This window comes from Cervus canadensis, chromosome 4 (assembly GCF_019320065.1).
Source record: "Cervus canadensis isolate Bull #8, Minnesota chromosome 4, ASM1932006v1, whole genome shotgun sequence".
Classification (NCBI taxonomy): Eukaryota; Metazoa; Chordata; class Mammalia; order Artiodactyla; family Cervidae; genus Cervus; species Cervus canadensis.
Window position 1 is genome coordinate 89,856,477 of NC_057389.1, and position 26,298 is coordinate 89,882,774.

General features: G+C 58.0%; 2 protein-coding genes and 1 long non-coding RNA gene across 6 annotated transcripts; 1 reads left to right on the plus strand and 2 right to left on the minus strand.

Moving 5' to 3' along the window:
- Positions 1-1,715: 1,715 nt before the first annotated feature.
- LOC122440912 (proline-rich proteoglycan 2-like) lies at positions 1,716-4,202 on the minus strand. The gene is made up of 4 exons (XM_043467580.1): positions 4,152-4,202; positions 3,600-3,890; positions 2,400-2,846; positions 1,716-1,769 (listed from the first exon to the last, which is right to left on the minus strand). The coding sequence occupies exons 1-4, from the start codon at positions 4,200-4,202 to the stop codon at positions 1,716-1,718; spliced, it is 843 nt and encodes a 280-aa protein (XP_043323515.1).
- On the plus strand, positions 2,584-24,390 carry ADAMTS10 (ADAM metallopeptidase with thrombospondin type 1 motif 10). 3 transcript variants are annotated; one of them, XM_043466402.1, is made up of 26 exons: positions 2,588-2,710; positions 4,805-4,885; positions 6,322-6,508; positions 6,720-7,066; positions 7,677-7,833; positions 8,989-9,206; positions 10,632-10,715; positions 10,827-10,972; positions 11,384-11,427; positions 11,580-11,685; positions 11,777-11,923; positions 12,093-12,234; positions 16,495-16,671; positions 16,931-17,076; positions 17,170-17,233; positions 17,938-18,040; positions 18,268-18,401; positions 18,496-18,619; positions 19,571-19,651; positions 19,737-19,900; positions 20,016-20,142; positions 20,240-20,369; positions 20,715-20,919; positions 21,178-21,354; positions 21,449-21,608; positions 23,584-24,390. In XM_043466402.1, the coding sequence occupies exons 3-26, from the start codon at positions 6,421-6,423 to the stop codon at positions 23,691-23,693; spliced, it is 3,381 nt and encodes a 1,126-aa protein (XP_043322337.1). In that variant the 5' UTR covers positions 2,588-2,710; positions 4,805-4,885; positions 6,322-6,420; the 3' UTR covers positions 23,694-24,390. The 3 variants fall into 3 exon arrangements, 2 of the variants coding, with proteins under 2 accessions (XP_043322337.1, XP_043322338.1); XM_043466403.1 differs by having other exon boundaries at positions 2,589-2,710; positions 16,495-16,602; XR_006269085.1 differs by lacking the exon at positions 23,584-24,390 and having other exon boundaries at positions 2,584-2,710; positions 20,762-20,919; positions 21,449-21,589.
- LOC122440327 lies at positions 20,363-26,078 on the minus strand. Of its 2 annotated transcripts, none has more exons than XR_006269087.1 (3): positions 25,950-26,078; positions 22,731-22,792; positions 20,363-20,434 (listed from the first exon to the last, which is right to left on the minus strand). It is a non-coding gene; the product is annotated as an uncharacterized LOC122440327 (long non-coding RNA). The 2 variants fall into 2 exon arrangements; XR_006269088.1 differs by lacking the exon at positions 25,950-26,078 and adding an exon at positions 23,010-23,027 and having other exon boundaries at positions 22,731-22,893.
- Positions 26,079-26,298: the final 220 nt, after the last annotated feature.

Consider the following 26,298-nt stretch of genomic DNA (forward strand, 5'->3'; position numbering starts at 1 on the left):
ACAGCACCTTAGCACAAAATAGTGCTTAATAAAGATTCCACGAATGGAAGCCCAGCTATGGGTTTCAGGAGCAGCTGTTTCAGGGCTGAAATGAGGGCCCTGAGGCTATTACCCCCTCTGCCTTGGTGGCCCTAGCCGTGGTTTGTGTGTTTGTTTTTAGTTGAAGCATAGTCGATTTAGGCTTCCCTGGTGGCTCAGGGGTAAGGAATCTGCCTACCAATGCAGGAGATGCGGGTTCAATCCCAGGGTCTGGAAGATCCCCTGGAGAAGGAAATGGCAACCCACTCTAGTATTCTTGCTGGGAAATCCCATAGCCAGAGGAGACTGGTGGGCTGCAGTCCATGGGGTTGCAAAGAGTCAGACAACATAGTCGATTTACAGTGTTGTGTTAATTTCTGCTATTCAGCAAAGCAATTCAAGTACACATACATACATTCTTTTTCATATTCTTTCCCGTTATGGTTTATCACAGGATATTGCGTATAGTTTCCTGTGCCATACAGTAGGACCTTGTTGTTTATCAATCCTATACAAAACAGTTTGAATCTACTAATCCCAAACCCCAATCCCTCCCTCCCCCATTCTTCTCCCTTGGCAGCCATAAGTCTGTTGGCTTCAGTCTTTGAAGATGTCTCTCCCGTTGTATACGATGGGGTTGTTGTTCAGTCCCCAAGTCACGTCCGATTCTTTGCAACCCCATGGACTGCAATGCGCCAGGCCTCCCTGTCCCTCACAGTCTCTCGGAGTTTGCCCAAGTTCATGTCCACTGAGTTCATGTTCCCTACAATGGGGACTCAGTCTAAAATGCTACAGAAGTCTGTTTCCCAGGATTCCACACAAAAGCCCTGACATAGCTTATTAAGGGTGGTTTGCAAGCCCATCCTCCCGTCAGTCCAGGAACCCAGGAGATGGGATGTGGGTGTGGCGTACGGCCAAGTTACCCGCTCTACTCAGACCACACCTAGTGGGCAGAGAGAGCACCCAGAGGACATGGGGGCCTGTGGCATGGATGCAAGAGCCCGTTTCCCAGATAATTATGAGGTTTTACAGCTAGTAAGTGGCCCAGCCTGGGAACTCTCCCGGCTGAAAGCAACTCAGAAATTCTCCATGCTGTCTGGTGGCCACCCATCAGCAGACGAAGGGCCTGTGGCTGGACCAGACTGGGCTGAAAGGAGGAGCTTTTAGCATCAGGGCAAACAGAGAAGACAAAGGCAGCTGCCCCCCACCTCTGGATGGAGAAAGAGGTAAACAGAAGGCAGCACAGGGCGGGCTCCCAACAGGCCCACGAGGGGAACAGAGGGTCAGGCTGGCAGAGGCAGAGAGGGCTCATTTAGACTTGCTCCTCCCTCCCGGGAGTGGGTAGCAAACAGGAGGATGGGCTGCCCGCCCCCTCTGGCGGGGTGGGTGGTGGGGCAGGGGGGACAGGATGGGATGGAAGTGAAGGGTCAACTTGGTGGGAGCTCCAGGAGGACTGTGGTATTTACAGAGCACCTACTGTATGCAGGAGCCCTGATATGTCATTCTAAGTTCAAGGCAAAAACAAGTTTGCTATGGAGAGAACCCCTCCCCCAGCGGCCCTGTAAAGGTTACTACCGGCCCCCTCAGCCACCCAGGGATGAGGAAGCCGAGAAGGCCAAGGGCAAGGCCAGCCCAGCCTCTGCATAGCTCCCTGGGGGCCAGGCCTGGAAAATACCTGGAATGGTGAGGTCTAGGGGTCACCGCCTCATCCTGTCCAGGAGCTCCAGCCTCCTGGACGGGCGCCCAGAGGCCTGAGGGGGAGCCGGCCACGTAGGGTTCGAATCCCAACCTTGCTCTGACCTTCCAGGTCACCCGTGTTCATGCATTAGCTCATCTATGGCGCACTGACCCAGGGCTGTCCAAAACCCACAGGACCCCTCCTCTCAGGGAGCGTTCACTCTCCCCCCACCGTCTGGCCTCAGTTTCCCCTTCTGTGAAATGGGCCCAGTCAGGCCACGCCCAGGCTCAGGGCTGCTCAAACTCCCAGGGGGGAGAGCTGAGAGGGCTGGAGCAGGTTGAGATGGATGCAGGCTCCCTGGGCACTGTGCCTGGCACACGGGAGGCGCCCAATAAATGCTTGCTTGAGCAAGGAGGAGCCTTCAATAAATAACAGCTGTTGTGGACGCTGCGGATGCTGGCGAGGGAGTGGGCCCTCCCCTCCCCCTCGCTGTTCCCCCTTCCCTGCCTCTGATCCCCCCACCCGATTTGCCTCCTTCCCCCTTGCCCCGCCTCTTTCCCTTCCATCTCCCCCTCCCCCGACCACCCCCCCAGCTCCCCTTCCCCCTTCCCCTTACCCCTACCCAATTCTCCCTCCCTCCCGATACCCTGACCCTAGTCTTCCTCCCCTCCCCCACTCCCCCGCCCACTATCCCCGCCCCCACCGGGTCGCCCCCCCTGCCCCCACCCCTCCCCCGCCCCCCCGGCGGGGCGCCGGTCCGGGCGGGGCCGCCCGAGCTCCCGGGGCCCTGGCTCGGGTCCAGCCCGCGGCCCAGGCCGGGCGGCGGCGGGCGGGGTCCTGGCGGCGCGCGGTTTGGGGGTTTTTTTATAACCCTGGCAGGCGGCTCAGGAAGTGCCGTCCCCGCGCCCCCTCCCCCGGCCACGCCGCCGCGCTCGCTCCCTCCCTTCCTGCGCGCGGGCCGGCGAGACCGCGGCGGGACAGCAGGCGGAGGCCCGGGCGGGCGGCCGGCCGCGGGTAACGGAGCGGGCGGGGCGCGGCGGGCCGGGGGGCTGCGGGCGACCCTGCGTGTCCGCGACGCAGCCCGGGGGTGGCCCGGGGCCGCGGGGCCGGGGACGCCGGGCCGTGGGGGCCGCGGCGGTGTGCGATGCCCCTGAGCGTGTGCGACACGCACCGCGCCCCTGAGGTCCTGGGAGCTCGGGTCTGGGTTTGTTTGCTCCGGGTGTGCGTGTTTGTGGATGTGGATATCCACGTCTGTGTAAATGCCGTGTGTCAGCGCCTGTGTGCCTACGTGAAAATCTGAATGTCTGGCTGTGTTTGAACTTGTGTGTGATGTGGGTGTTGTGTGTCTGCGGAAGTGTGCGTGTAAGCCAGTGTGTGCATGGAGTTCAGGGTCTCCTGGGTAAGTGTCCGGATGAGTGTGTGTTTGCACACATCTGCCGGCGTGTCTCCCTGTGTGTGTCAGGGTGTAAGGAGTATGTAGACGCTTGTGGATACAGACATCTGGTGGGTCTCAAGGTTTGCAGGACTGTGTGAGTGTGTTCTGGTCTGTTCTGAGTGTGTACGTGTCTGTGCACGTAGGCCCGGGTGTGTGTGTGTGAATGAGTGTGTGTGCACGTAGGTCTGGGAAGTGTGTGGTTGTGTCTCGGGTGTTGGGAGGTGTGAGTGTGTGCTGAGTTGGGGGGTGTCTTGTGGGTCTGGGGGTGTCTGGTTGTTGGTCCCCCGGCTGCACAGGTATGGTCACCCTCAAGTCTCCGTATATGTGTGTGTGTGTGTGTGTGTGTGTGTCTGGGTGTGGGAGGGGCGCCGCCCACTTCCCCTGAGTTGGTCACTGGGGCCTCGGAGGTCTGTCTCCGGCGTCTCCAGCCAGGGGCTCAGGGCCTTTAATTAGCGGCTGGCTGCCTACCCAGCGGGGGCCTGGGTGCCGGCCTCCTCCCGGGCTGGGCCTTTGTCTGCTCTCCTCTCCAGGCAGGGAGTCGTGCCCCGGGGCAGCCTCCATCTCGGCCTTGGCCTCCACAGGGAGGCTCTGTGGCCCTGGCCCCCAGCACGGCCCTGGAGTCTGGGTGTAGAGCAGCGGGGGTCCCCCCAGGATCCCCAGGGTGGGATGGAGTCTCCATAGTAGCGGCGGTTTCCGTCCGGCATTTCCTCCCCCAGCCTCCAGCGAGCTGGCACCCTCCCCCACGCCGGCCACCTCCCTCTAGCCTTCCAGGAGGAGGAGCTGGGGGGAAGGCCAGGCCTGGGTACACACACACACACAAACACACTCCTGCAGCCGCGCGCAGGGTCACATGGGCAGACACACACAGTCACATGGGCGACACCACACAAAGTCACACAGTCGCAGACGTGTGATCACCCCCCACGTGCAGCCTGGGGGAGACCCCCTGCTGACATCCTGTTGCCCCCACCCCTAGAGGCTCGGGCCCGGAATCCTCTACCTCGGCCCGGAATCCTCTACCTGTCCCCAGGCCTCCTCTCTTCCCTGCTCCAGAGTCACCAAGCTGTTCATGGCCCGCCCCCCACAGGCTGTGCCCCTGTTACAGATGCTGGCCTCCCCCTGGTAGACACCTCGTACCTGATCCCCCCTCCAGGCTCCTCCGACCCCACCCCACCCATCACCTGAGCTGGGTCCTCCACCCTCTCCCTGACATCCCCTTGAGCTGGAAGCACCAGAGGCGGGTGAGGTTGTTGGGGGGAGGGGCCGAGCTTCAGAGGAAGGAGGTGAGGACTGAACCCGGCCTGGCAGCGGCTGGAGGAGGAAAGAGACAGGACTGGGGGAGGCCCGGGGGCTCCAGCCTCATTTGCAGGGAGAATACTGCCTCCTGGACATGGGGAAGTGCTTAAGGCAGGAAGGGACTCAAGGGACCCCACGCAGGGAGGGCTTTAATCCCAGAGCTAGTCAGGGATGGAATGGGAGAGGAGATGGGAGTGGGGTGGGAGAGGGGGACAAAAGTGGGGGAGAAGGGAACTTTGGGGGATTGGGGGCTAGGAACCGAGGGAGGATAAAAGCCAAAAGGAGGTTGACCAGGGCGGGGGAGAAGGTGTCCTCAGTGACCCCTGAACTCCAGCCCCAGCTCCGCTCTCCTCACTGCCCCTTCCCACCCTGTCCAGGCTCCCAGAAGAGGCACTGAGGCCCAGAGGGACCCGCACACAAGGGTTCGACACCGCGCCACCAACTGAAGCCCCCAAAAGGTAAACAGGAGGGGGAGAAAGAAACCCCCGGGGTGAACATCAGCCTGTCTGAAAAGAGCAACACAGTCAGAGTGAGAGTGAGCTCCCCATCACTGGGGCGGGGGGCGGGGGGGCTCCAGTCAGAAGAGGGGGAGAGGTCAGCTTCTAAGTCAGCATCTATCTGGCTTCATCCCTCAGGAGCTGATCTGCCCTGTTTGGGGATCAACTCTCAGACTTGGCCAGGCTGCAAAGAAAACAAGACAGTGTGTGATTAAGGGGGGAATTGCACAGAGGAGGAGGAGGAGGGCGGAGACAGGAGGGGGTGGAGGGCTTGGCACGGGGTGGTGGCCCAGAGCGGTGTCTGTGGCAGGCTGGCCCAGGGTAGAGGCTGGAGAAACCTGCCCCGCAGGCCTGAAGCTTCGAGGAAGAATCGGAAATGAGAGGAAGCAGGACTAAGGGCCAGGCTGGAAGGCTAGGGTGAAGAGAGGTCATGGGGACAGAGACCAGGATGCAGGGTGGGGTGAGTGGTTCTACCCGTGGCAGAGAATCCCAAGGCGGGACCCCTCACCCAGGGTGGGAGGGGTGCCAAGCACTGGCCTTGGGTTTCATCTGGGTTGAAAATTCATGCTGACTGACCTTCACATGTGTCCCAGGCCAGTCTCCCTCTCCCCATGTGGTCCTCCTGCACTGGCCCTCGGGGTCATGGGTCTGCACCAAGCTCCTCCCTGCCCCCAGGACCTTTGCCCCTGCTGCTCCTCCCCCTGGCACACCTTCTCCTGTCTCTTCATCCTCCCACCTCCACTTCCAAGCCTCTCGGTTACTTCTCATAAAGAACATGTCTTGATCTGAATCATGTGTCTCTTCATTTTCTGGTCTGTCATCTTGCTCCTGGGAGACTTGAGTCCCATGGCTTGAGGGGGGAGTGGGGCAGGGACTGTATTCATATTATCCACGGACTGTACCCCGCCAGGCTCTTCTGTCCATGAGATTCTCCAGGCAAGAATACTGGAGTGGGTTGCCATGCCCTTCTCCAGGGGATCTTCCCGACCCAGGATTGAACCTGCGTTTCCTGCATTGCAGGCAGATTCTTTACCGCCTGAGCCACCAGGGAAGCCTATCTTATATACAGTCACCACCTGATGAATGAATCCTAAGGGTTATCATGGAGATGAAATGAGATGGCATGAATGTGCTTGGCCAGTAGCCGGCACATAGTAGGTGCTCGTGGAGTTAAGATCCTCAGCTGTCCTAAGAGGATAAGGAGGATGCTGGGGGCTTGGGGGTGGGCAGGAGGAGGGAGTTTACTGAGCTAGAAATGGGTTCAGTCTTCAAACCTGGAGTGGGGAGAGGGTTGGCTGCAGGTGCCCTTGTCCACCTGGCAAGGGACCTTGGCACTGCTCCAGCCGGCAGTAGGTCCAGGCCCCCCTGACCCAGCTTCCCACCCCTCCACCTCCCAGGAGCCCGGTGATGCTGCCCAGGCTGTGAACAGGGAAGGCAGCGCTGCGTGGGCTGCCAGCAGCCGGGGCTGGGGAGAGACATGTGGACACGTGGCCTCTATGGCTCCCGCCTGCCAGATCCTCCACTGGGCCCTCGCCCTGGGGCTGGGCCTCGCATTCGAGGTCACACACGCCTTCCGGTCTCAAGGTAGGCCCAACCCAGGGTGGGGGGTGGCAGTGGGAACTGAACGGGGATCGTGGTGGGGGGAGGCCCATGGGGTCGGTGAGGCCAGAGTCTTGCGGTCAGTGACCCAGATTCAGGGGCCACTGAAGCCAGCCTCACTCACCCGGCAGCCAAGCAGGCAGCACACAGGGCTCCTTCCCGGGGCCCACCCCAGGCCTCTAACCCTCACCCACAGATGAGTTCCTGTCCAGTCTAGACAGCTATGAGATCGCCTTCCCCACCCGAGTGGACCACAACGGGGCACTGCTGGCCTTCTCGCCCCCGGCTCCCCGGAGGCAGCGTCGGGGCACGGGACCTCAAGCAGAGGCCCGTCTCTTCTACAAGGTGGCCGCACCCAGCACCCACTTCCTGCTAAACCTGACCCACAGCCCTCGCCTCCTGGCGGGGCACGTGTCCGTGGAGTACTGGACTCGAGAAGGCCTGGCCTGGCAGAGGGCCGCCCGGCCCCACTGCCTCTACGCGGGCCACCTGCAGGGCCAGGCCAGCAGCTCCCACGTGGCCATCAGCACCTGCGGGGGCCTGGTGAGTGGAGGGTTCTGGGAGAGAGGGCGGAATGCCTACGAGCTTGGGAGTTAAGAAACACACTTATATAGGTCACAGAAGAAATCACAGCGGCAGGGTTTTTTATTATTCCAATTTTTCCCCCCTCTCTTTCTTCCTTTCTGTCTTTATTCAGCTGCACCGGGTCTTAGTTGCAGCACACGGGATCTTCAGTCTTCCATCTTGCATGCCGGATCTCTAGTGGCAGCATGCAAACTCTTCGTTGTTCTGTGTGGGATCTAGTTCCCTGACCAGGGATCAAACCCGGGTCCCCTGCCTTGGAAGTGCAGAGTCTTAGCCACTGGACCACCAGGGAAGTCCCCCTCAGTGGGAGATTTTGAAACATTTTGAGCTAATCAAGAGGATTAGCTATTTTAAGATGCAGCTAAAGCAGTACTTAGAAGAAAATGTGTAGCCTTAGGTCAGGCTGAAAATTAATGAGCTGAACACCCATCTGAAGAAACTGAAAAGGCAGTAGTAACGTAAACCAAGTAAAACAGAAGGAATGAAATCAAAACAACTGAGATAGGGTCCCAGGGGTCCTGGGAACCAGAACCTGACCGAACCTTCTGTCCCACTTCCCAACCCCCAGCACGGCCTGATTGTGGCAGATGAAGAAGAATACTTAATCGAGCCCCTGCAAGGGGGGCCCAAGGGGCACCGGGGACCGGAGGAGAGTGGCCCCCACGTGGTATATAAGCGTTCCTCTCTGCGTCACCCTCACCTGGACACAGCCTGTGGAGTGAGAGGTACAACTGGCTGTCTGGGGCTGGGCAGAGGGCCTGCACAATACCTGTGCCTCGAGATAGAGGTACATGCTGGTGTCCCTCCATCTGGAAGGTCAGCTGCATGCAGGGAGCAATGCAGACAGTCAGCAGGGCCGTAGGCAGTGGAACCGCCCATCTGTCACTTCCAGAGTCCGATGGCCCAACAGTGAATGAGACAGGCAGCCAGATAGCCAGCCAGGTGCTGTAAAACCATCCATCTCTGGGATTATCATCTGATCAGACAATTAAGCAGTGGGATAGTGGTAGCAGATACTGGAGCAGTTGCACAATGGAAAATGTCAGGAGAAATTAGCCACCATTCGGAAGATCAGATTTACAACCAGATGTGCAGGGGGACGGTTATAACATCAGATATTTAGGGGATAGGAAAGGAAGTAAAGTGTTAGTTGCTCAGTCATGTCCAGCTCATTGCAACCCTATGGACTATTGCCTGCCAAGCTGCTCAGTCCATGGAATTCTCCAGGCAAGAATACTGGAGTGGGTAGCTTTTCCCATCTCCAGGGGAATCTTCCCGAACCAGAGATTGAATCCAAGTCTCCCGCACTGCAGGCAGATTCTTTACCATCTTGAGCCATTGGGGGAACCAGCTGGACAACAAGGATTCACCAGGATAGTCACAGAGCTAAAAAAAATAATCTCTGTCCAATGAAAATGCAGAACCACTGGAATGTTGTTAGTTGCATATCTGACAGTCTCAAAGTAGCAGCATATCATAGCAGACACACAACCACAGTGGGTTGTCCTAACAGAAAAGGGGTGTCACAGTTGGATGGTCAGTGAGACTGTCAGGCAGGGGGATTATTCTGCAGCCAGACAGTTGGGCTGCAGGGTGAGTAAAAAGTTGCCCAGTCGGAAGGCCAGGGAGTCATACCAGCACACAGTTCTGGCAGTGTAGCCGGCTGCTACACACCTCGATTCCGGCAGTAGAATTGTCGGGAAGTTGCATGGTCATGTTGATTGTCGTGGGATGCTGGGTGGCTGTTCGACCAGTGAGTTTGGCAGTAGGGCAGCCTCACCATTGTAGAACCAAGAGCCAGATAACGAGGTGTTTGACAGCCAGATGAACCATCAGACAGCTCGAGCAAGCAGCAGAATGACCAGAAATTGTCCATCCAGATGAGAAACCGTGGAAGGGGCGGCCGTGGTGGCTGCGCACCCTGAAACCGCCACCTGCCCGGCCCCTCGGCAACGAAACAGAGCGTGGCCAACCAGGCCTGAAGCGCTCTGTCAGCCGAGAGCGCTACGTGGAGACCCTGGTGGTGGCTGACAAGATGATGGTGGCCTACCACGGGCGCCGGGATGTGGAGCAGTACGTGCTGGCCATCATGAACATTGTAAGTGCCTCCCCCTCCCTGGGCATGGGCCCCCCAAAATGTGGAGCCCACCTCCAGAGTCAGGAAAAGGGCTGTTACCATCCCCCCATCACTGATCAAATGCCAGTGAAACAGAATGGGAAGGGGACAGGGTGAGTTAGAAAGAAAAGCCTGTTGGTGACAAGTAGCCTAGCACGGTGGCTAGGAGCATGAACTCAGGAGCTAACCAACCTGGGCTTAAATCTCAGCTTTGCCAATCTTTGACTGTGTGCCCTTGAGCAAGCTACTTAGCCTCTCTGCCTTGGTTTACCCACCTGTAAAATGGGTTTAATAATAGTACCAACTTCATAAGGCTAAGTGGATGCAGTGAATTGCTAAAGTGCTCACAGATGCACCTAACTCACAGCACTTATCCTATAATTGTTTGCTGTATAAAATTAAACAGGCAATTTGCAGGTACTTGTTGAGGTTAGCAGTACACTTATGGGCGTGCATCTGTCTGCATGCAGGGCTTACCCGAGCGCCTTCCTGTAAATTCATACAAGATGAGCTGGCTGACTCATACTCAGAGTCAGTGCCCATCTTGGATCTTGATCAAGACTCTGGACCTCTCTGAGCCTCAGTTCCTGCCTCTGTAAAATGGGATTATAATAGTACCTGTCACAAAACTGTGGTGGGAGGGAAGACAGCTAGACAACTTGGCACGTAGTCAGGGCTTGGTGAGTGATGCTGTTGTTCCACTGAAGCAAAAAGGGAAGAGAGAAAGTTTAGCACAGACAGATGACCTATTATGTAGACATAATATCAGGCCTAACCCCACTGTTTTCTGCCCAGGCTCTGCCTCCCTTCCTCGGGCTTCCAAGTTTCCTCAAACCTGCCAGGGTTTCTGGGGAGTTTCCACATGGGATGGTGATGGCTCAGGGCTTCAAGGTCATTGCACAGAGTGGCCTCCGTCATCCACCTCTCCTCTGACCACTTCCTCCTTCTCTCTGACCACTGTCTCCAGAGCTTCCTGCCTCCACACATCCACTTTCCAGTGGTGATGCTCAAATTGGTGCCTTAAAGACAGTATGGAATGAGGCCAGATGTGCACATCTTTCAGGCCGCCTCTGGGCAGAGGCAGCTGTTGGGTGGGCATTGAGGATGGAGGACAAGTAGACAGGCTGAGCTAGAAAGACAAACACTAGCAGGCAGGCTTAGCCAGACTCGAGTTCCACTTTCGGCACCTACCAGCTGTGTGTCCTGACCTCTCTGAGCATCGGGTGGCTTATCTGTAAAATGGGAATACTAATACCTACTTCTGTGAAGATCTGGGCAGCAGGCATAGTCTGAGCCCCAGCACACAGTAGGCACTTGATTGATACAAGTTGTTGTCCTCATTTCTCTTAAAGTTTCCTATTCTGGGCCCCTCTTAAGACTCGGTCTCTCTTGTTTCTTGGAGGTCAGGTTGCCAAACTTTTCCAGGACTCGAGTCTGGGAAACATCGTTAATATCCTGGTAACACGCCTCATCCTGCTCACGGAGGACCAGGTGCGGGGGAGGGGGGAGGTTCCCCCACCTTCCACCACCACAGAATTCAGCACTGCCTGCATTGTCCCCTGGGTGGCTGCTACCCGTGTACCTCACTCTGTCCATCCTCAGCCCACCCTGGAGATTACCCACCACGCCGGCAAGTCCCTGGACAGCTTTTGTAAGTGGCAGAAGTCCATCGTGAACCGCAGCGGCCATGGCAATGCCATTCCGGAGAATGGCGTGGCCAACCATGACACGGCAGTGCTCATCACACGGTGAGGGGCAAGGGAGACTCCTGGGGGGCCTTCTGTGGGGGAGGGGGCCAGGGGGAGGAGCGAATGGTCCAGGGGATTGCCCAAGTCCAAGCAGAGGTCACTTGTGCTGGGAGATGGGAGAGACCAGGACTGTCCAGTTGCCCTGTCGGGGAGCCAGGGAAGGGGAGAAGCTGCTGGGAGCCTGAGAATGTGGGGAGGCAGGTAGGGGTCTATTTGGGCACTGACGCATCCTTCACTCTGTCGTTTGTTCAGTTGGCCACTCATGCACCCCAGCATCTCCAAGGCTGGCTGGGGGAAGAGCATGAGGTTTCGGTTCAGGGGCAGGACTCGACCGTGAGAGGGGCGGGGTGGGGGAGGGGCGGCCCTTAGGGAGGCAGCCCAGCCTCCTGACTCCCCCGCCTCCTCCCACAGCTATGACATCTGCATCTACAAGAACAAACCCTGCGGCACACTAGGTACCCGGGTCCCCTGGGTTTCAAGCACCTCTGAAGGCGGTGGGCTGGGTAACACTGGCCCCGGTGGGGGTAGGGACCTGGCAGAGTGGACAGAACCGACAGACACAGCCCTGAGCCCCCAGCCCCACCCCACCCCCATGCCCATTCCCCAGGCCTGGCCCCTGTGGGCGGGATGTGCGAGCGAGAGAGAAGCTGTAGCATTAACGAAGATATCGGCCTGGCCACGGCGTTCACCATCGCCCACGAGATCGGACACACGTGAGGCCGGGGACAGGGGAGGCGGCGGGCAGGCGAAGCGGGGAAGTGTCGCCCGACACCTGGTGGAGCTGCTCACTTTTCATGTCCCCAGGTTTGGCATGAACCACGACGGCGTGGGCAACAGCTGCGGGGCCCGTGGCCAGGACCCAGCGAAGCTCATGGCGGCTCACATCACCATGAAGACCAACCCGTTTGTGTGGTCCTCCTGTAGCCGCGACTACATCACCAGCTTTCTGGAGTGAGGATCTGCCCGCCCAGGGTCTCACACTCATGTTGGGGGGAAAGGGGGTGCCTCCGAGGAAGGTGATCTGCTCAGGGCTGCTCCCCAGGGCCCCGCACCCAACTGGGGCCCCTGTGCGCTTGGCCTGCAGCCCTCCAGTGTGACAGCCGCTCTCTTCTCTCCACAGCTCGGGCCTGGGGCTCTGCCTGAACAACCGGCCCCCCAGACAGGACTTCGTGTACCCAACCGTGGCCCCTGGCCAGGCCTATGACGCGGATGAGCAGTGCCGCTTCCAGCATGGAGTCAAATCGCGTCAGTGTAAATACGGGGTAGAGAGAGCCTTCCTGCTTTCCTTCCTGGGAGGGGAGGGGGCCCGCCACCACCAGGGTCAGGGGTGGGGTGGGGACAGGGGGTGGGGATGGGAGAGCTGGGAAGGGATGTGAGCCTCAGTGGCGGTTCGGGCACAGAGATGGATGGGAGGGTTATACAAATGTCACACGCAATCTCAGTGCTCAAGGACAAGAATGGGATCCCCTTGCTTCTCCAGACCCCTGTTTTTGGGGCTGAGCTGGGGAGAACCTGGGGGTACCCCTTCTGTTGCAGCAGGACCAAAGCCCCAAGATCCCTAATGGGGCCATTTTTAACCAAACATCCAGACTTGGTGGAAATAGTTTCCACGGGATGAACCATCTTCCCCACTTGGCAAAAAAATGGGACGGAGGCTTCCAGGGACACCCTGTCTTCATTCCCTGCAACCCCCACTGACTTGTTCACAAGATAAGATCTCTTGGCCCCAGTCCTTAGCTGGACAACCTCTGAGCCTCCTGGTCACGCCCCACTCTTTCTTGAGGCTTAGGCTTAGCTCCCGAAGCCCCATCCGCCCAAGGAGAAGTGAGCTGAGGGTGCCCTCCCAGCTCCTCCCAGGAAACTGGTGCCCCACTTGCTTCCCTCTTCAGCCACCAAGGACCCCTGGCTCATCTAGGGCCTGCCCATCCCCTGCCCACCTTCCCCAGTTCCCTGAACATGCTCCCCAACTCGTTACAGCCTCACCCCAAATAGCCCAGCCGCAGCCCTTCACATCTTCAAGACTCAAAAAGATCAGTTTGAATGTCCAAGCTGAGGCCGTGTTAACTCAAAACGAGCAGGGAGGTGTTAAAAGCCCTCACTTTATTCCAGTGCAAGACAGGGAAAGAAACCCTCAATCCATTAAATCTTTTTAAAGATTTATTTTATTTACTTATTTAGTTATTTTTGGCCATGCCGGATCTTCATTGCTGCACACAAGCTTTAGTTGCAGAAAGCGGGGGCTACTCTTGGTTGCAGTGTGTGAGTTTCTCGTTCTGGTGGCTTCTCTTGTTGCAGAGCACAGGCTCTAGGCACATAGGCTTCAGTAGCTGTGGTTCCCAGGCTCTAGAATGGTGGCTCAGTAGTTGTTGCTCACGGGCTTAGCTGCCACATGGCGTGTGGGATCTTTCCGGACCAGAAATCAAATCCATGTCTCCTGCATTGGCAGGCAGATTCTCAACCACTCTACCACCAGGGAAGCCCCTTGATCCAATTATATTTAACCCACTCTTGCCACCCCACTCTACCCAACTTGGCTCCCTCTTGTGAATTCCTAAAGAATTCAGAAGCCACTTGAGCCTCTGTCGTGTCCCGGGTGTCCTAACTGGGACAGTGATGGCAGATACTTACTGAATGCTCACTACAGGTCCAGCATGCCATACCTATCATCTCAGTTAAACTCCTGACAATCCTAACAGCCACACATTTGCAGGGGGAGGGACTGAGGCATAGGAAGAATGCCAAAGTCACAGTTAGAGAACATGATGGAGCTAGGATTTGAGTCGAGGTTTTTTTTATGAATCCAAATTTTATAATGAGGTAGGGAGGTGGAGGAAGTGCCAGATTATCAAGGACGGACCACTGCTGGTTGTATGTTGAATAGACTTTTCCTTTTATTTTTCCAAGGAACATCTTCTGGGCCCTCCTGGCAAAGGGATAAATAATTGACTACATGTAACTCAGTTAATACGTGTAAAGAGCTGGGTCTGATGCATGGTCTGGAGGTAGTTGTGGCCTTTATTATTCCATAACAAGGTGTTTGTGCAAGCCCTTTCGTACTGACTCTGTCGTCATACACCTCTCAGCCATATGTAGGCAAGGCCCATCTTACAGACAAGGCCTGGAGAGGGGGAATGTGTTGCAACTCAGTGCTGGAGTTAAAGTCTCCCAGAGTTAAATGAGACCCAGGACTCATTTCTTACAGACCATGGCAACTCCTTGTGGAAAGGAGCATGAGCAGGGCTGGACTAGGCAGCTCTCTTTAAGAGGTGTCAGAAGTGGGATCTGTCATATTTTAACAAATGGCCAGGAGGATATAACCCAAGTGAAGCCAGAGAACCAGGCTGAAGTTGTGTTTTGGTTTTTTTTAATAATTTTATTTATTTATGTATGTATTTTTGGCTGTGCTGGGTCTTCATTGCTGTGTGGGCTTTTCTGTAGTTGCAGCGAGCAGGAGCTACTCTTTGTTGCAGTGCCCAGGATTCTCATTGAAGGCGCTTCTCTTGTTGTAGAGCACAGGGTGTAGGGTGAATGGGCTTCAGTGATTGCTGCACATGGGCTCAGAAGTTATGGCTCCTGGGAACAATAGTTGTGGCCCACTGGCTTAGTTGTCCCAAGGCATGTGGGATCTTCCCACATGGGAAGGGATCAAACCCATGACTTCTGCATTGGCAGGCAGACTCTTTACCACTGAGCCACCAGAGACGCCCCAGGCTGAGTTTTTAGATGAGAAGTATCCTCTGAGGAAGCAAGTTTGAGGACCACCTTGTAAGCTTCTCATATGTGTGCAGTTATCTCTCAGAGGCTGACATGGGAAACGTCCCTTCCTGCAGCCACTGATGGGTCCAATTCCAAATCTTCAAAGCTTGGGAGGATCGGGTTCAAAGAGAAGAGTACATGTGATTGTAAAATGAGGCGAGGATTTCCACATCTCAGAGGCAAGACTCTGGGAAGTGAACAGGATGTAGGCTAGAGGGTCAGATTTGGCCACACCTGAACCCAGGAAGGCTTGTCCAGGGATATTAATTAACCTGGACCTAAAGGGTCAGAATGGCTCCCTGGGACTGATCCAGCTTCCTGCCATGGACAGGACCTGCTGCCAGAGTCTTTGTCTTATGTGTTTAGTCGCTCAGTTGTGTCCAACTCTTTGTGACCCTTTGGACTGTAGCCCATCAGGCTCCTCTGTCGATGGGATTTTTCAGGCAAGAGTACCAGAGTGGGTTGCCAGGGTCTGAGCCAGCCCAAGTAAGACTCAGGAAGAAGATGGGCTGATTTTTCACTGGGAGGACTAGAGCAGCTTTCCACACAGACTCAACCTGGCCTTATCCTCTCTCAACCTTTCATAGATTAAAACTTTGGGGAACTTCCCCAGTTTAGGTTGGGGAAACAGTAAGAACCACCTGCTGGGGAAATAAATAAAAAGTTAAAGGCGGGGCCCTTGAGCTGAGCCATCATCAAGCCTGTATTTTTCAGAACCACAGCTCTTGAGGTGGGCTGCTTTGCCCACTCTAAAAAGAAATCCAGCATCCTTCCTCCTTATTCCTTAGCCAGTCCCAAGTTTCCTTCTAGAAACTTGGGAGGTGCCAGGGGTTGAACTCCCGGGAAGATCCCCTGGGGAAGGAAATGGCAACCCATTCCAGTATTCTTGCCCGGAAATCCCATGGATAGAAGGGCCTGTGTGCTAAGTCACTTCAGTTGTGTCCAACTATTTGTGAACCCGTGAACTGCAGCCTGCCAGGCTCCTCTGCCCATGGGATTCTCCAGGCAAGAATACTGGAGTGGATTGCCATGCCCTCCTCCAGGGGATCTTACCAACCCAGGGATCGAACCTGTGGCTCTCACATCTAACCTGCATTGGCAGGCAGGTTTTTTATGGCTCGCGCCACCTAGGAAGCCCAATCCATGGGTTTGGGCTACAATCCATGGGGTCAGACAGGACTTAGCTTCTAAAGAAGGGACTGAACTACAGAGAGATTAGATCGTAGACCCTGCGATCGATTGAAGTTCTGGGATAGAATCCAGATTGCCTCCTTAGTAGCTGTGTGACCTCTAGCAAGTGACCCTACCTCTCTGATCCTTGGTTTTCCCACAGTAAAATGGAGAGTATAGTGCCTAAGGGAGTTTGAGGCTCTCCTAGGTGTTTGATAGGACTTCCCTTGTAGCTCAGCTGGTAAAGAATCTGCCTGCAATGCGGGAGACCTGGGTTTGATCCCTGGGTTGAGAAGATCCCCTGGAGAAGGGAAAGGCTACCCATTCCGATATTCTTGCCTGGAGAATTCCATGGACTGTATGTATAGTCCGTGGGGTCGTGGAGAGTCGGACCGGACTGAGCGACTTTCACTTTCACTAGATGTTTGATAAGTGCTGCTTATAGCCCGAGAAGAGGTCCCCTCCTATACCCTGCAAATGATTGCAAAAAGAAACCCAGGAAAGGAAGGCTGGAGCCCCACTGAGCGGGTCGCCTGGGTTCTCCCAAGGAAGGTGGGAGGGAGGGTCCGAGCCTGAGCGGGCACCTTGGCCCGCAGGAGGTCTGCAGCGAGTTGTGGTGTCTGAGCAAGAGCAACCGGTGCATCACCAACAGCATCCCGGCCGCCGAGGGCACGTTGTGCCAAACACACACCATCGACAAGGGGGTGAGCCTCGACCGGCCTGGGCCACCGCCGGGGCCCTCCATCGGCTTTGGCCACGCCCACTGCCTGCAGGTCCCGCCCCCTGCCCGAGGCCACACCCCTCCCAGGCTACGCCCTGCATGCTTGGCCCAATACTAGCTCCGCCCACTGCTGGGGACTGTGTGCTTAGGCCACGCCCCTACATTACCCTGCCCTATCCTCCATCCTCCCCCCTTTTCGCCCCACCCCCGGAGGGCTTAGAGCTGTGGGGCTGGGGAGAGGGTGGGAATGATCGCCAAGGCCTCGAGACTGCAGAGTCAGACTCACCCCCGCTTCATCATCCCACCCGCAGTGGTGCTACAAGCGGGTCTGCGTCCCCTTCGGGTCGCGGCCGGAGGGCGTGGACGGCGCCTGGGGCCCGTGGACCCCATGGGGCGACTGCAGCCGGACGTGCGGCGGCGGCGTGTCCTCCTCCAGCCGACACTGCGACAGCCCCAGGTCAGCCCTCAGGCCCTTCTGCCAGGAGAGGCGGGCGGTCCCTGCCCGCTATTCCCCCTGCCCCATTTCTCTCCTGTCCGCCCCCGCTTCCAGGCCGACCATCGGGGGCAAGTACTGCCTGGGCGAGAGACGGAGGCACCGCTCCTGCAACACCGAGGTGAGTCCCCTAGGACCTCAATCCGGGTAACCGAGGCCCCTCTGACACGAGGAAAGAAAGGCATAAGTCAGTTTCCAACGAGCTCTGACCGGGTGGCCACCATCTTCTTTGGAACCTGCAGCTGCCACCCGCTACTTTCCCAGCCCTCCCCACACCTGTCCTGTGTCCCAGCTCCTTCCAGCTCACACGTTTGCAGTAGATGCGTCTCCCACCTGGAGATAATTGCTTGGCCCTGACAACCCTCTCCAGCCACAAGGGGCCCCTTCCTCTACTGCCCAATTCTGCTCCCCTCCAAAGCCCCACCCCTGCCCCAAAGCTGACCCTGTGCTCCTTGCCAATCCAGTGGCCAAGTTTTCATTGCACTCCTTTCTGACCAGGGACCACTGTCTCCTGTACAAAACTCCCAGCCACAAGTCCCACACACTCATGAAGAGGGTGCTTGACTCCTTTCTAGGCCCACTCTCTCAAGAAAGGCCCCATGGTCTGAAACCAGAAACCCAGGTGTCATTCTTAGCTTGCCCACAAACTGGAATGAGTCACCTACTCCCATCGCAGAGGCACCTGTCTATCCGGCCTCCTCCCTGGCCTCCCTGCCTCCAGTCTCCAGAGCATGAGTTCTCCAACCCTGGGGCCTCTGCCCTAACTACATCCCCCCCCACTCTGTACCTGGCCTCCTGACTTCTCCCTTCTGGTGCCCCCCCCAGGACTGTCCCCCAGGCTCCCAGGACTTCAGGGAAATGCAGTGCTCTGAATTTGACAGCGTCCCCTTTCGTGGAAAATTCTACACATGGAAGACGTACCGGGGAGGTGAGCAGGGGACTGAGACGGTCGTGGGGCGGTGGGGGTCGGGGGTGGGCAGCCGCAGGTGGAGACAGGATCATGGGTTTTGTCTTGAGCAGCCCCTCTCCCAAGGAACCAGAGTGCCTATGAGTGCCTGGACTAAACAGCGGGGACCCCCACTTCCTCTGCCCAGCCTGCCCAGCCTCGCTGGGTCTGGGGTCCGGCCTTTGGTCTGACGGGGCTGTGCCCCCCAGGGGGCGTGAAGGCCTGCTCGCTCACCTGCCTAGCAGAGGGCTTCAACTTCTACACCGAGAGGGCTGCGGCCGTGGTGGATGGGACGCCCTGCCGCCCGGACACAGTGGACATCTGTGTCAGCGGCGAGTGCAAGGTGCAGGGGCCTCCCGGAGACAGGAGGGGAGGCGGGTGGCTGCAGGTGGGAGGTGGCTCCCCGACACCCGCTCCCCCACCACTGCCCTCCCCAGCACGTGGGCTGCGACCGCGTCCTGGGCTCCGACCTGCGGGAAGACAAATGCCGCGTGTGCGGAGGTGACGGGAGTGCCTGCGAGACCATCGAGGGGGTCTTCAGCCCAGCCTTGCTTGGGACTGGTGAGACCCCAGCTTCCCTCCCACACTCCCCCATTTAGCAGCTGGGGGCACAGCTCACCCCAGAAGATCCAGGAGTGGTGCCCCAGGTCACAGTCAGGAACTGGCTTGGGCTCTGGTGCCTAAACCTTTGCAGTGAAAGCATCCCAGGGGGTGGGTACCTAAATCTCTCCATGCCCCATCCTGAGGGTCTCATGCCGTCTTGAGGAGCCAGTAGCATGACTCTGCAAGTGGGCTGAGGTGATCTCTGTGCTAAACCACAAAGCTTACTAGGGGCAAGGGTAGCGGCAGGGTGTGGTGAACTCGAGGACTTCCCAGCCTTGGGCTGAAGGAAGGAGACCCCAGGGAGTGTTTGGGGGGCAGTGAGAGCGGGAAAGTGTTAAGGGCCAAAACAGGCACTGAAGGCCAAGTGTGGTTTCCAGGGGACAATGTGGGGGTCCAGGCAGATAAACCAGTATGCATGGGGGATGCAGGTGGGCAAGGATAGAGGGTCCACAGGGGCCCAAGATCATCCAGGTCATAAGTGATGGAGCGCACGGCAACCTGACTCTGACTGCTAAAACCATCAAGTCACCACATGTGGCTCAGGAACCCCATGGTACCCCCTCCCCTCTGCCCAAAGCTCAGTCCTGCTGCTTGTCTTAGGGTAGGCTGGGTTGAACCATTTTAGTGGTTTGAGAGGTAAGAAAGTTGGAGTTCAAATCCCAGCTGAACCACTTCCTACCTATAAAACCTGGGCAAGCTGTTTCATCTCTTTGAGCCTCAGTTTTGTCATCTGTAAAGTGGGTATAATGATGCATCTACTTCACAGAGCCAGAGACACAGCGGGCGTCTCTGTAAGCACTTGGCACAGTAATGGTTAACTGCTGTCATCAGGGACCAGGCGTGGGGGTGGGGTGGGCAGGCAGGTACAGGGCCAGACCAAACCAGTGACACCTGATCTCCCCCGTCCAGGGTATGAGGAAGTCGTCTGGATCCCCAAAGGCTCCGTCCACATTTTCATCCAGGACTTGAACCTCTCCCTCAGTCACCTGGGTGAGCCAGAGGTGGGGGAATGAGGACTGGGGGTTAGCGGGGGTATCAGCTTGGCTGGGGTTCTGACCTCTCTGCTGTCCCCCAGCCCTGAAGGGAGACCAGGAGTCCCTGCTGCTGGAGGGGCTACCTGGGACCCCCCAGCCCCACCGCCTGCCCCTGGCTGGAACCACCTTTCAGCTCCGACAAGGGCCGGATCAGACCCAGAGCCTAGAAGCCCTGGGACCCATTAACGCATCTCTCATCGTCATGGTAACAGCAGGGCTGGGAGCACAGTGCAGGAGGACGTTAGCATCCTTTTGGGACCTCGAACTTGGCTTCTATTTGATCCTCCCCCGCCCCCCACCCCCCGCCGCTGCGACCCCAGGTACTGACCCGAACTGAACTGCCCGCCCTCCGCTACCGCTTCAATGCACCCATCGCCCGTGACACACTGCCTCCCTACTCCTGGCACTACGCGCCCTGGACCAAATGCTCAGCCCAGTGTGCAGGCGGTGAGACCCAGGCCTGGGACGGGATGGGGCAGGTTCTGGTCACCAGGCTGACCTTCTGGGCCAGGCAGGGCTGAGCGGGCCTGTCACCCGCCCCCAGGCAGCCAGGTGCAGGCCGTAGAGTGCCGAAATCAGCTGGACAGCTCCGCCGTGGCCCCCCACCACTGCAGCGCCCACAGCAAGCTGCCCAAGAGGCAGCGTGCCTGCAACACGGAGCCCTGCCCACCTGAGTGAGTGCCGGCGGAGATGCAGGGTCGGGGTGACGAGCTCCTGGGATCAGAGGAGTCCAGGCTCCCTAAGGTGCAGTCAGGGGTGTCTCAGAGTCAGACTCAGAGCAGTGGTGCTTCCTGGTCAAGTCCAGGTCATCGTCTCTCCTTGGGGTGATGTGCCTCCCTGCCCCCAGTGCAGGTCCAGAGTAAAGATGTTCTGAGTTTGGGGTGTGGGGTGGCGGGAGCAGCAGGCATTCCGGTGCCAGTTTCCGTAAGGATGCTCGTTGTTAGGCAGGATGATCTGCTGGTGCCCGAGGTCAGGGTGCTGCCCGGCCTACTGTCTCAGACCGCCCCCTCCCCCCGCAGCTGGGTGGTAGGGAACTGGTCTCGCTGCAGCCGCAGTTGTGATGCAGGCGTGCGCAGCCGCTCTGTCGTGTGCCAGCGCCGCGTGTCGGCGGCCGAGGAGAAGGCGCTGGACGACAGCGCTTGCCCGCAGCCGCGCCCCCCAGTACTGGAAGCCTGCCACGGCCCCGCCTGCCCTCCGGAGTGGGCCGCCCTCGACTGGTCGGAGGTCAGCCGCCCCTTCCCGCCCGCTGCCCACCCACTACTCCCTAGGCAGAACAGGGAGGGGCCGGGGTGGCCCCACATCGGGCGCCAATCCCCCCGCCAGGCGCCTCCCCACTCCCGCTGGCCCTAGTGGGCGCCCCGTGATTGGTCCGAAGTTAGCTATACCGTCCTCCGTTCCCACTGAATCGGCATCCACCCCAGTCCTTGTTCAAGCGGGAAGCGGGGCGCCCACTGAGCATGAAACGCCCCCTCCCAACTGCAGTGCACCCCCAGCTGCGGGCCGGGCCTCCGCCACCGCGTGGTCCTCTGTAAGAGCGCAGATCACCGCGCCACGCTGCCCCCCGCGCATTGCCAGCCCGCGGCCAAGCCACCAGCCACCATGCGCTGCAACCTGCGCCGCTGCCCTCCAGCCCGCTGGGTGGCGGGGGAGTGGGGCGAGGTAGGCGCGCGCCCCCTGCCGAGCGGGGACCCAGGGCAGGGGTGGCGGGATGGGCGGCCGTGCCAGGCTTCCGCTCATCGGCGACTCCTCACAGTGCTCCGCGCAGTGCGGCTTCGGGCAGCAGCAGCGCCCCGTGCGCTGTTCTAGCCACACCGGGCAGCCGTCGCGCGAGTGTGCCGAGGCCCTGCGGCCACCCGCCACACAGCAGTGCGAGGCCAAGTGTGACAGCACGCCCCCGGGGGACGGCTTGGAAGGTTTGTGGGGCTGGGGGGCTGAGGGGGACCGGGAGGGCCCTGTCCAGAGGATGCCATAGATAGGAGTGCTGAGGGTCCTGACCCTTGTCCCTAGAGTGCCTCCAAACACTGACATCCCTTTCTCTGCCACCTCCAGACCATCTTTCATCATCTCCTGCCTGCCAGCATGTATTGGGTACCACTGTGTGCCAGGCGTTGTAGGAACCTGATTTTTCTGGGGGCCCAAACTCAGGTCATTCCTTCAACCACCTCCTTGACTCTAACCCTCCCTGTTCATCTCCATCTATGACATTTGCTGTTGTTCACTCGCTAGGTTGTGTCTGACTCTGCGACCCCATGGAAAAATTGCCCTCCACTCTTCCCCAGTGTGAGTTTCTCTGGTGGTTCAGACTAGTAAAGAATCCACCTGGTTGAGAAGATCCCCTGGAGAAGGGAATGGCAACCTACTCCAGTATTCTTGCCCAGAAAACTCCATGGACAGAGGAGCCTGGCAGGCTTCAGTCCACAGGGTCACAAAGAGTTGGACAAGACTGAGCGACTAACACTTTCACTTTCACTTCCCCAGTAGCATCTTGATCTGGGGGGCTCATTTCCCGTGTCCTCTGTCTTTTTGCCTTTTCAAACTGTTCATGGGGTTCTCACGACAAGAATACTGGAGTGGGTTGCCATTTCCTTCTCTAATGGACCACGTTTTGTCAGAACTCTTTACTATGACATGTCCGTCTTGGGTGGCCCTGCACGGCATAGCTCATAACTTCATTGTTATACAAACCCCTTCGCCATGACAAGGCTGTGATCCATGAAAGAGAGCTCCTACATTATCTGCCTGATGTTATTCTTTCTGTCAGTTTCTCAGCCTCAGGCACTACTGATGTTTGGGGCCAGATGGTTCCTTGTCTCGGGGGCTGCCCTATGCATTGTCAACGGTTCGGCATCCCTGACCTTGCTAGATGCCAATGGTACCCCTCCTCCCAGTGGTGAAAATCGAAAAATTGCCTCCAGACATCTCCAAACATCCCCTGGGAGGCAAAACCACCTCCCTTGGAAACCAGTGCTCTAAATATACACACCTCTTTCTACCTAAGTAAATGTATATTTCATAGAGAGCTATAGGTTACTTACTCTAGGCACTGGAACCAAACTGCCTGGATTCATCTTCCATCTCTGTGTCTTGGTTTTCTTATCTGTCAAGAGGCGGAGGAGTGGCGGTATGTGTTAATATATTCACTGGAGGTAATACCACCTTAAGCTGCTGCTGCTGCTAAGTCCCATCAGTCATGTCCGACTCTGTGCGACCCCATAGACGGCAGCCCACCAGGCTCCTCTGTCCCTGGGATTCTCCAGGCAAGAATACTGGAGTGGGTTGCCATTTCCTTCCCCAATGCGTGAAAGTGAAGTCACTCAGTCATGTCCGACTCTTAGCGACCCCATGGACTGCAGCCTACCAGGCTCCTCCGTCCCTGGGATTTTCCAGGCAACAGTACCGGAGTAGGTCGCCAGTGCCTTCTCCGTACCACCTTAAGGAGACTAAACCCACGTGTAGCCCAGGCTCAGTCATACATCAGTGACTACTAAGTGGGAACCCTGGTCCATTATCAGGAACAGACTGTCAGTTACCCTTGAACACAGAATACACATATACCCTGAGAGGAAGGACCACACTGGAGTTTATGTCCCCAGTCTGTTACAAAGGGAAACGAGCAAGGGTTATATACGCCAGACGGGTAATTGGGAAGGAACACTTTGCTCGTGATTTTAACACGGTGTCCAAGTCCCAGACCTGCACTCTCTTTCAAAATTCTCCGAGAAGCCTAGTGACATGGTTACTGTTAGAAGCCCCCCGTGGAGAGCTGAGAAGCCGAGGCACAGAGAAGCTAGGAAGCGGTGTCCAGCCCTTGGTCGCACCGCGACGGGGGGAGGGGGGAGGCGCTGAGACCAGATTCCCCTCCCCTTCCTCTTCTCCCGCCCCTTTCAGAGTGCAAGGATGTGAACAAGGTCGCCTACTGCCCCCTGGTGCTGAAATTTCAGTTCTGCAGCAGAGCCTACTTCCGCCAGATGTGCTGCAAAACCTGCCAGGGTCGCTAGAGGGCGCTCGGCCTTCGGAGCGAGTCCTGGATGTGCGCGGGCTGGGGGTGGGGGGAACCAGACCTGCAGCTGACCAGCCTGAAGGAGCCCGAGGGGGCAGGAACTGGGAGTGAATGGTGAGATGGAGCTGGAAGTTATTTATTGGGAACTCCTGCAGGGCTCCTGACTGGGGGCGGGGGGGGGGGGGTGGTGAGGGAATGGAGAGGGGCTGGCCACGCCCACGGCCCCTCCTCTGCTCACCTCTCAGTTCACAGAGAGACCCCCGCTCCTCCAGGGTGAGCTCGAGTTGGGAACAGTTGCTCTCCCTAGAACTCTTGCCACCCACCTTTAGGGAGCCCCCCTACGCAACACCCGCCTTTGATCGGAATATGTACTGTGAAGAGTGGGGGTGGGGAGGGGGTCAGCCGGTGCCCTGCCCCCCCCAGCACTGCCCTGCCCCTCCACTCTGAGCTGGGGGGGAAATCTATGTCCGCTATGGGGGAGGGGATTAGCACCACCTCCCTGACACCCTGCCCCCGACCAGACCAGCTAGAGGGGGGAGGCAGAGCTGGGAAGACCCACCCCATTCTCTGCCTTGCCTGCCCCAGGGGGACCCCGTCATCCAGGCCACCCCCACGATGGTGCTACAGGCCCTGCCCTGGGGCCCACACACCCCCTCACCAGGAAGCCCTACATCAATAAAGTTCTGTCTTGTGTAGATTTCCGTGCCTGGCTGTGTGTGTGTGTGTGTATGTGTGTGTACGCGCGCGCGCGCGTGAATGGGTCCCACTCAGCTATCCCCCCGCCCTGGAAGGGGCCACAGCCCCTCACAAGTCGGCCCCAACAGCCCAAAGGGGACTTATACCAACATAGACTAGAGCCCAGTAACTAGGTCAAAAACACAGTTGCTTCTTGGACTTCCTTGGTGGTCCAGTGGTTGAGCATCCGCCTGCCAATGCAGGGGACACAGGTTGGACCCCTGGGCCGGGAAGATGCCACAGGCCCGTGGGCCAACTAACCCCGTGTACCATGAGTCCTGAGCCCGTGCTAGAGTCTGCGTGCTGCAACTACAGAGGCTGAGCAGCCCCATACTCCGCAAGAGACGCCACCGCAATGAGAGGCCCACACACAGTAAGGAAGAGTAGCCCCCACTCGCGGCAACTAGAGGAAGCCGGGTGCAGCAAGGAAGACCCAACAGAACCTAAAATCTTTTTTTTTTTTTTTAAATACAGCTTCTCACAGAGACTCCCAAAGCAACGCAATCTGGCACCTGTTACCCCAGCCACCACACTTCCTGCCACTCTGCTGTCTCCAGCGCACTGGACTCCTGAAATTTCCTCAAAATACCCACCATCTTCCCATCTTAGGGCCTTTGCTAGAGCTGTTTTCTTTTAACAGGTATACCCTCCCCTTCCCCCTTCACCTGGTTAACTCCAGCTCACTTCGCAGTCTCAGCAAAAAAAAAAGTCTCCTCCTCCCAGAAGCCTCCCCTGACGCCCTCAATAAGGTTGGGGGCGGGGGTGTCGTCCTGACTGTTCACGTCTAGTGCCCTGGAGACAATGCTGAGGTTTGCAGGCACCAAGCCCGTCGGTTGAGAAACGGGCTGCTCCCCAGATGTGGCCACTAGGGGGCGCCGCGGCACGCCAGTCTCCGCGCTGGATGCGGTGTGTCTCCTGGAGCGCTGGGATACCCGGGTGTGCAGGCCTTCCTGCCAGGCTCTCCCAAGGTCGGTTTCTGCCTCCGCCACTTCCCCACTGTGTGGCAGACGACAGCCTCTCGGAACTGCCATTTCCTCAAACGTCAGGAGGAGACCAGCACGTGGCCTGCTGGTCTCCCAAACATCAGGAGATGGGCCAACATTTGATGAATGCCATGTGCTTCCCTGGTGGCGCAGACGGTCAAGAATCTGTCGGCAATGCTGGAGACCCGGGTTCCATCCCTGGGTTGGGAAGATCCCCTGGAGGAGGGCATGGCAACCCACTCCCGTATTCTTGCCTGGGAATCCCATGGACAGAGAGGCCTGGCGGGCTACAGTCCATGGGGTCACAGAGTCAGACACAACTGAGCGACTAATACTGATGTGCGCGCCAGGCGCCCCCGGCAGGATCCCCAGCCCCACCGCCGCCGTTTTAGGATGAGAAAATGAAGAGAGCTGGGGCGGGGGTGGGGGGCGCAGTCATTAATTCTAGACGTAACATCCAAAGTCTGGGACCTTCCAAATGCCCCTGGCTCTCGGGACCCCCCACTCCCACTGCTCTCTCCCTGGCAGAAACGCACCTGATTCTTCCCTCCTGGAAGAAAGACCAGCGGAAGTGGCTTCGGAAGTGGGAGTTTGCCCCGGGATGCCCAGAGCAGATACACATCTCAAGTGGGTCTGGAAGACTCCTGAGCAGCCCAGGACAGAACAATCAGTCCGCAGCCAGCTGCCCCTTGTCCCGCTTGCTGTAGCCGAGTCCCCGGGGAACGGGGGGCGGGGGGCGCGAGGGGGTTGGAGACCTGGTTTCCTGGGGTCTGGCAGCTGCTGCCTTCCATCCTTAACCTCTCCCTTCAGGCTGCGGGCCCCAGACCCGCAGTTCCCTCGGGCCCCGTCTGGGCGCTCTCCCCGCCCCCAGGCTCAGCTTCCCTC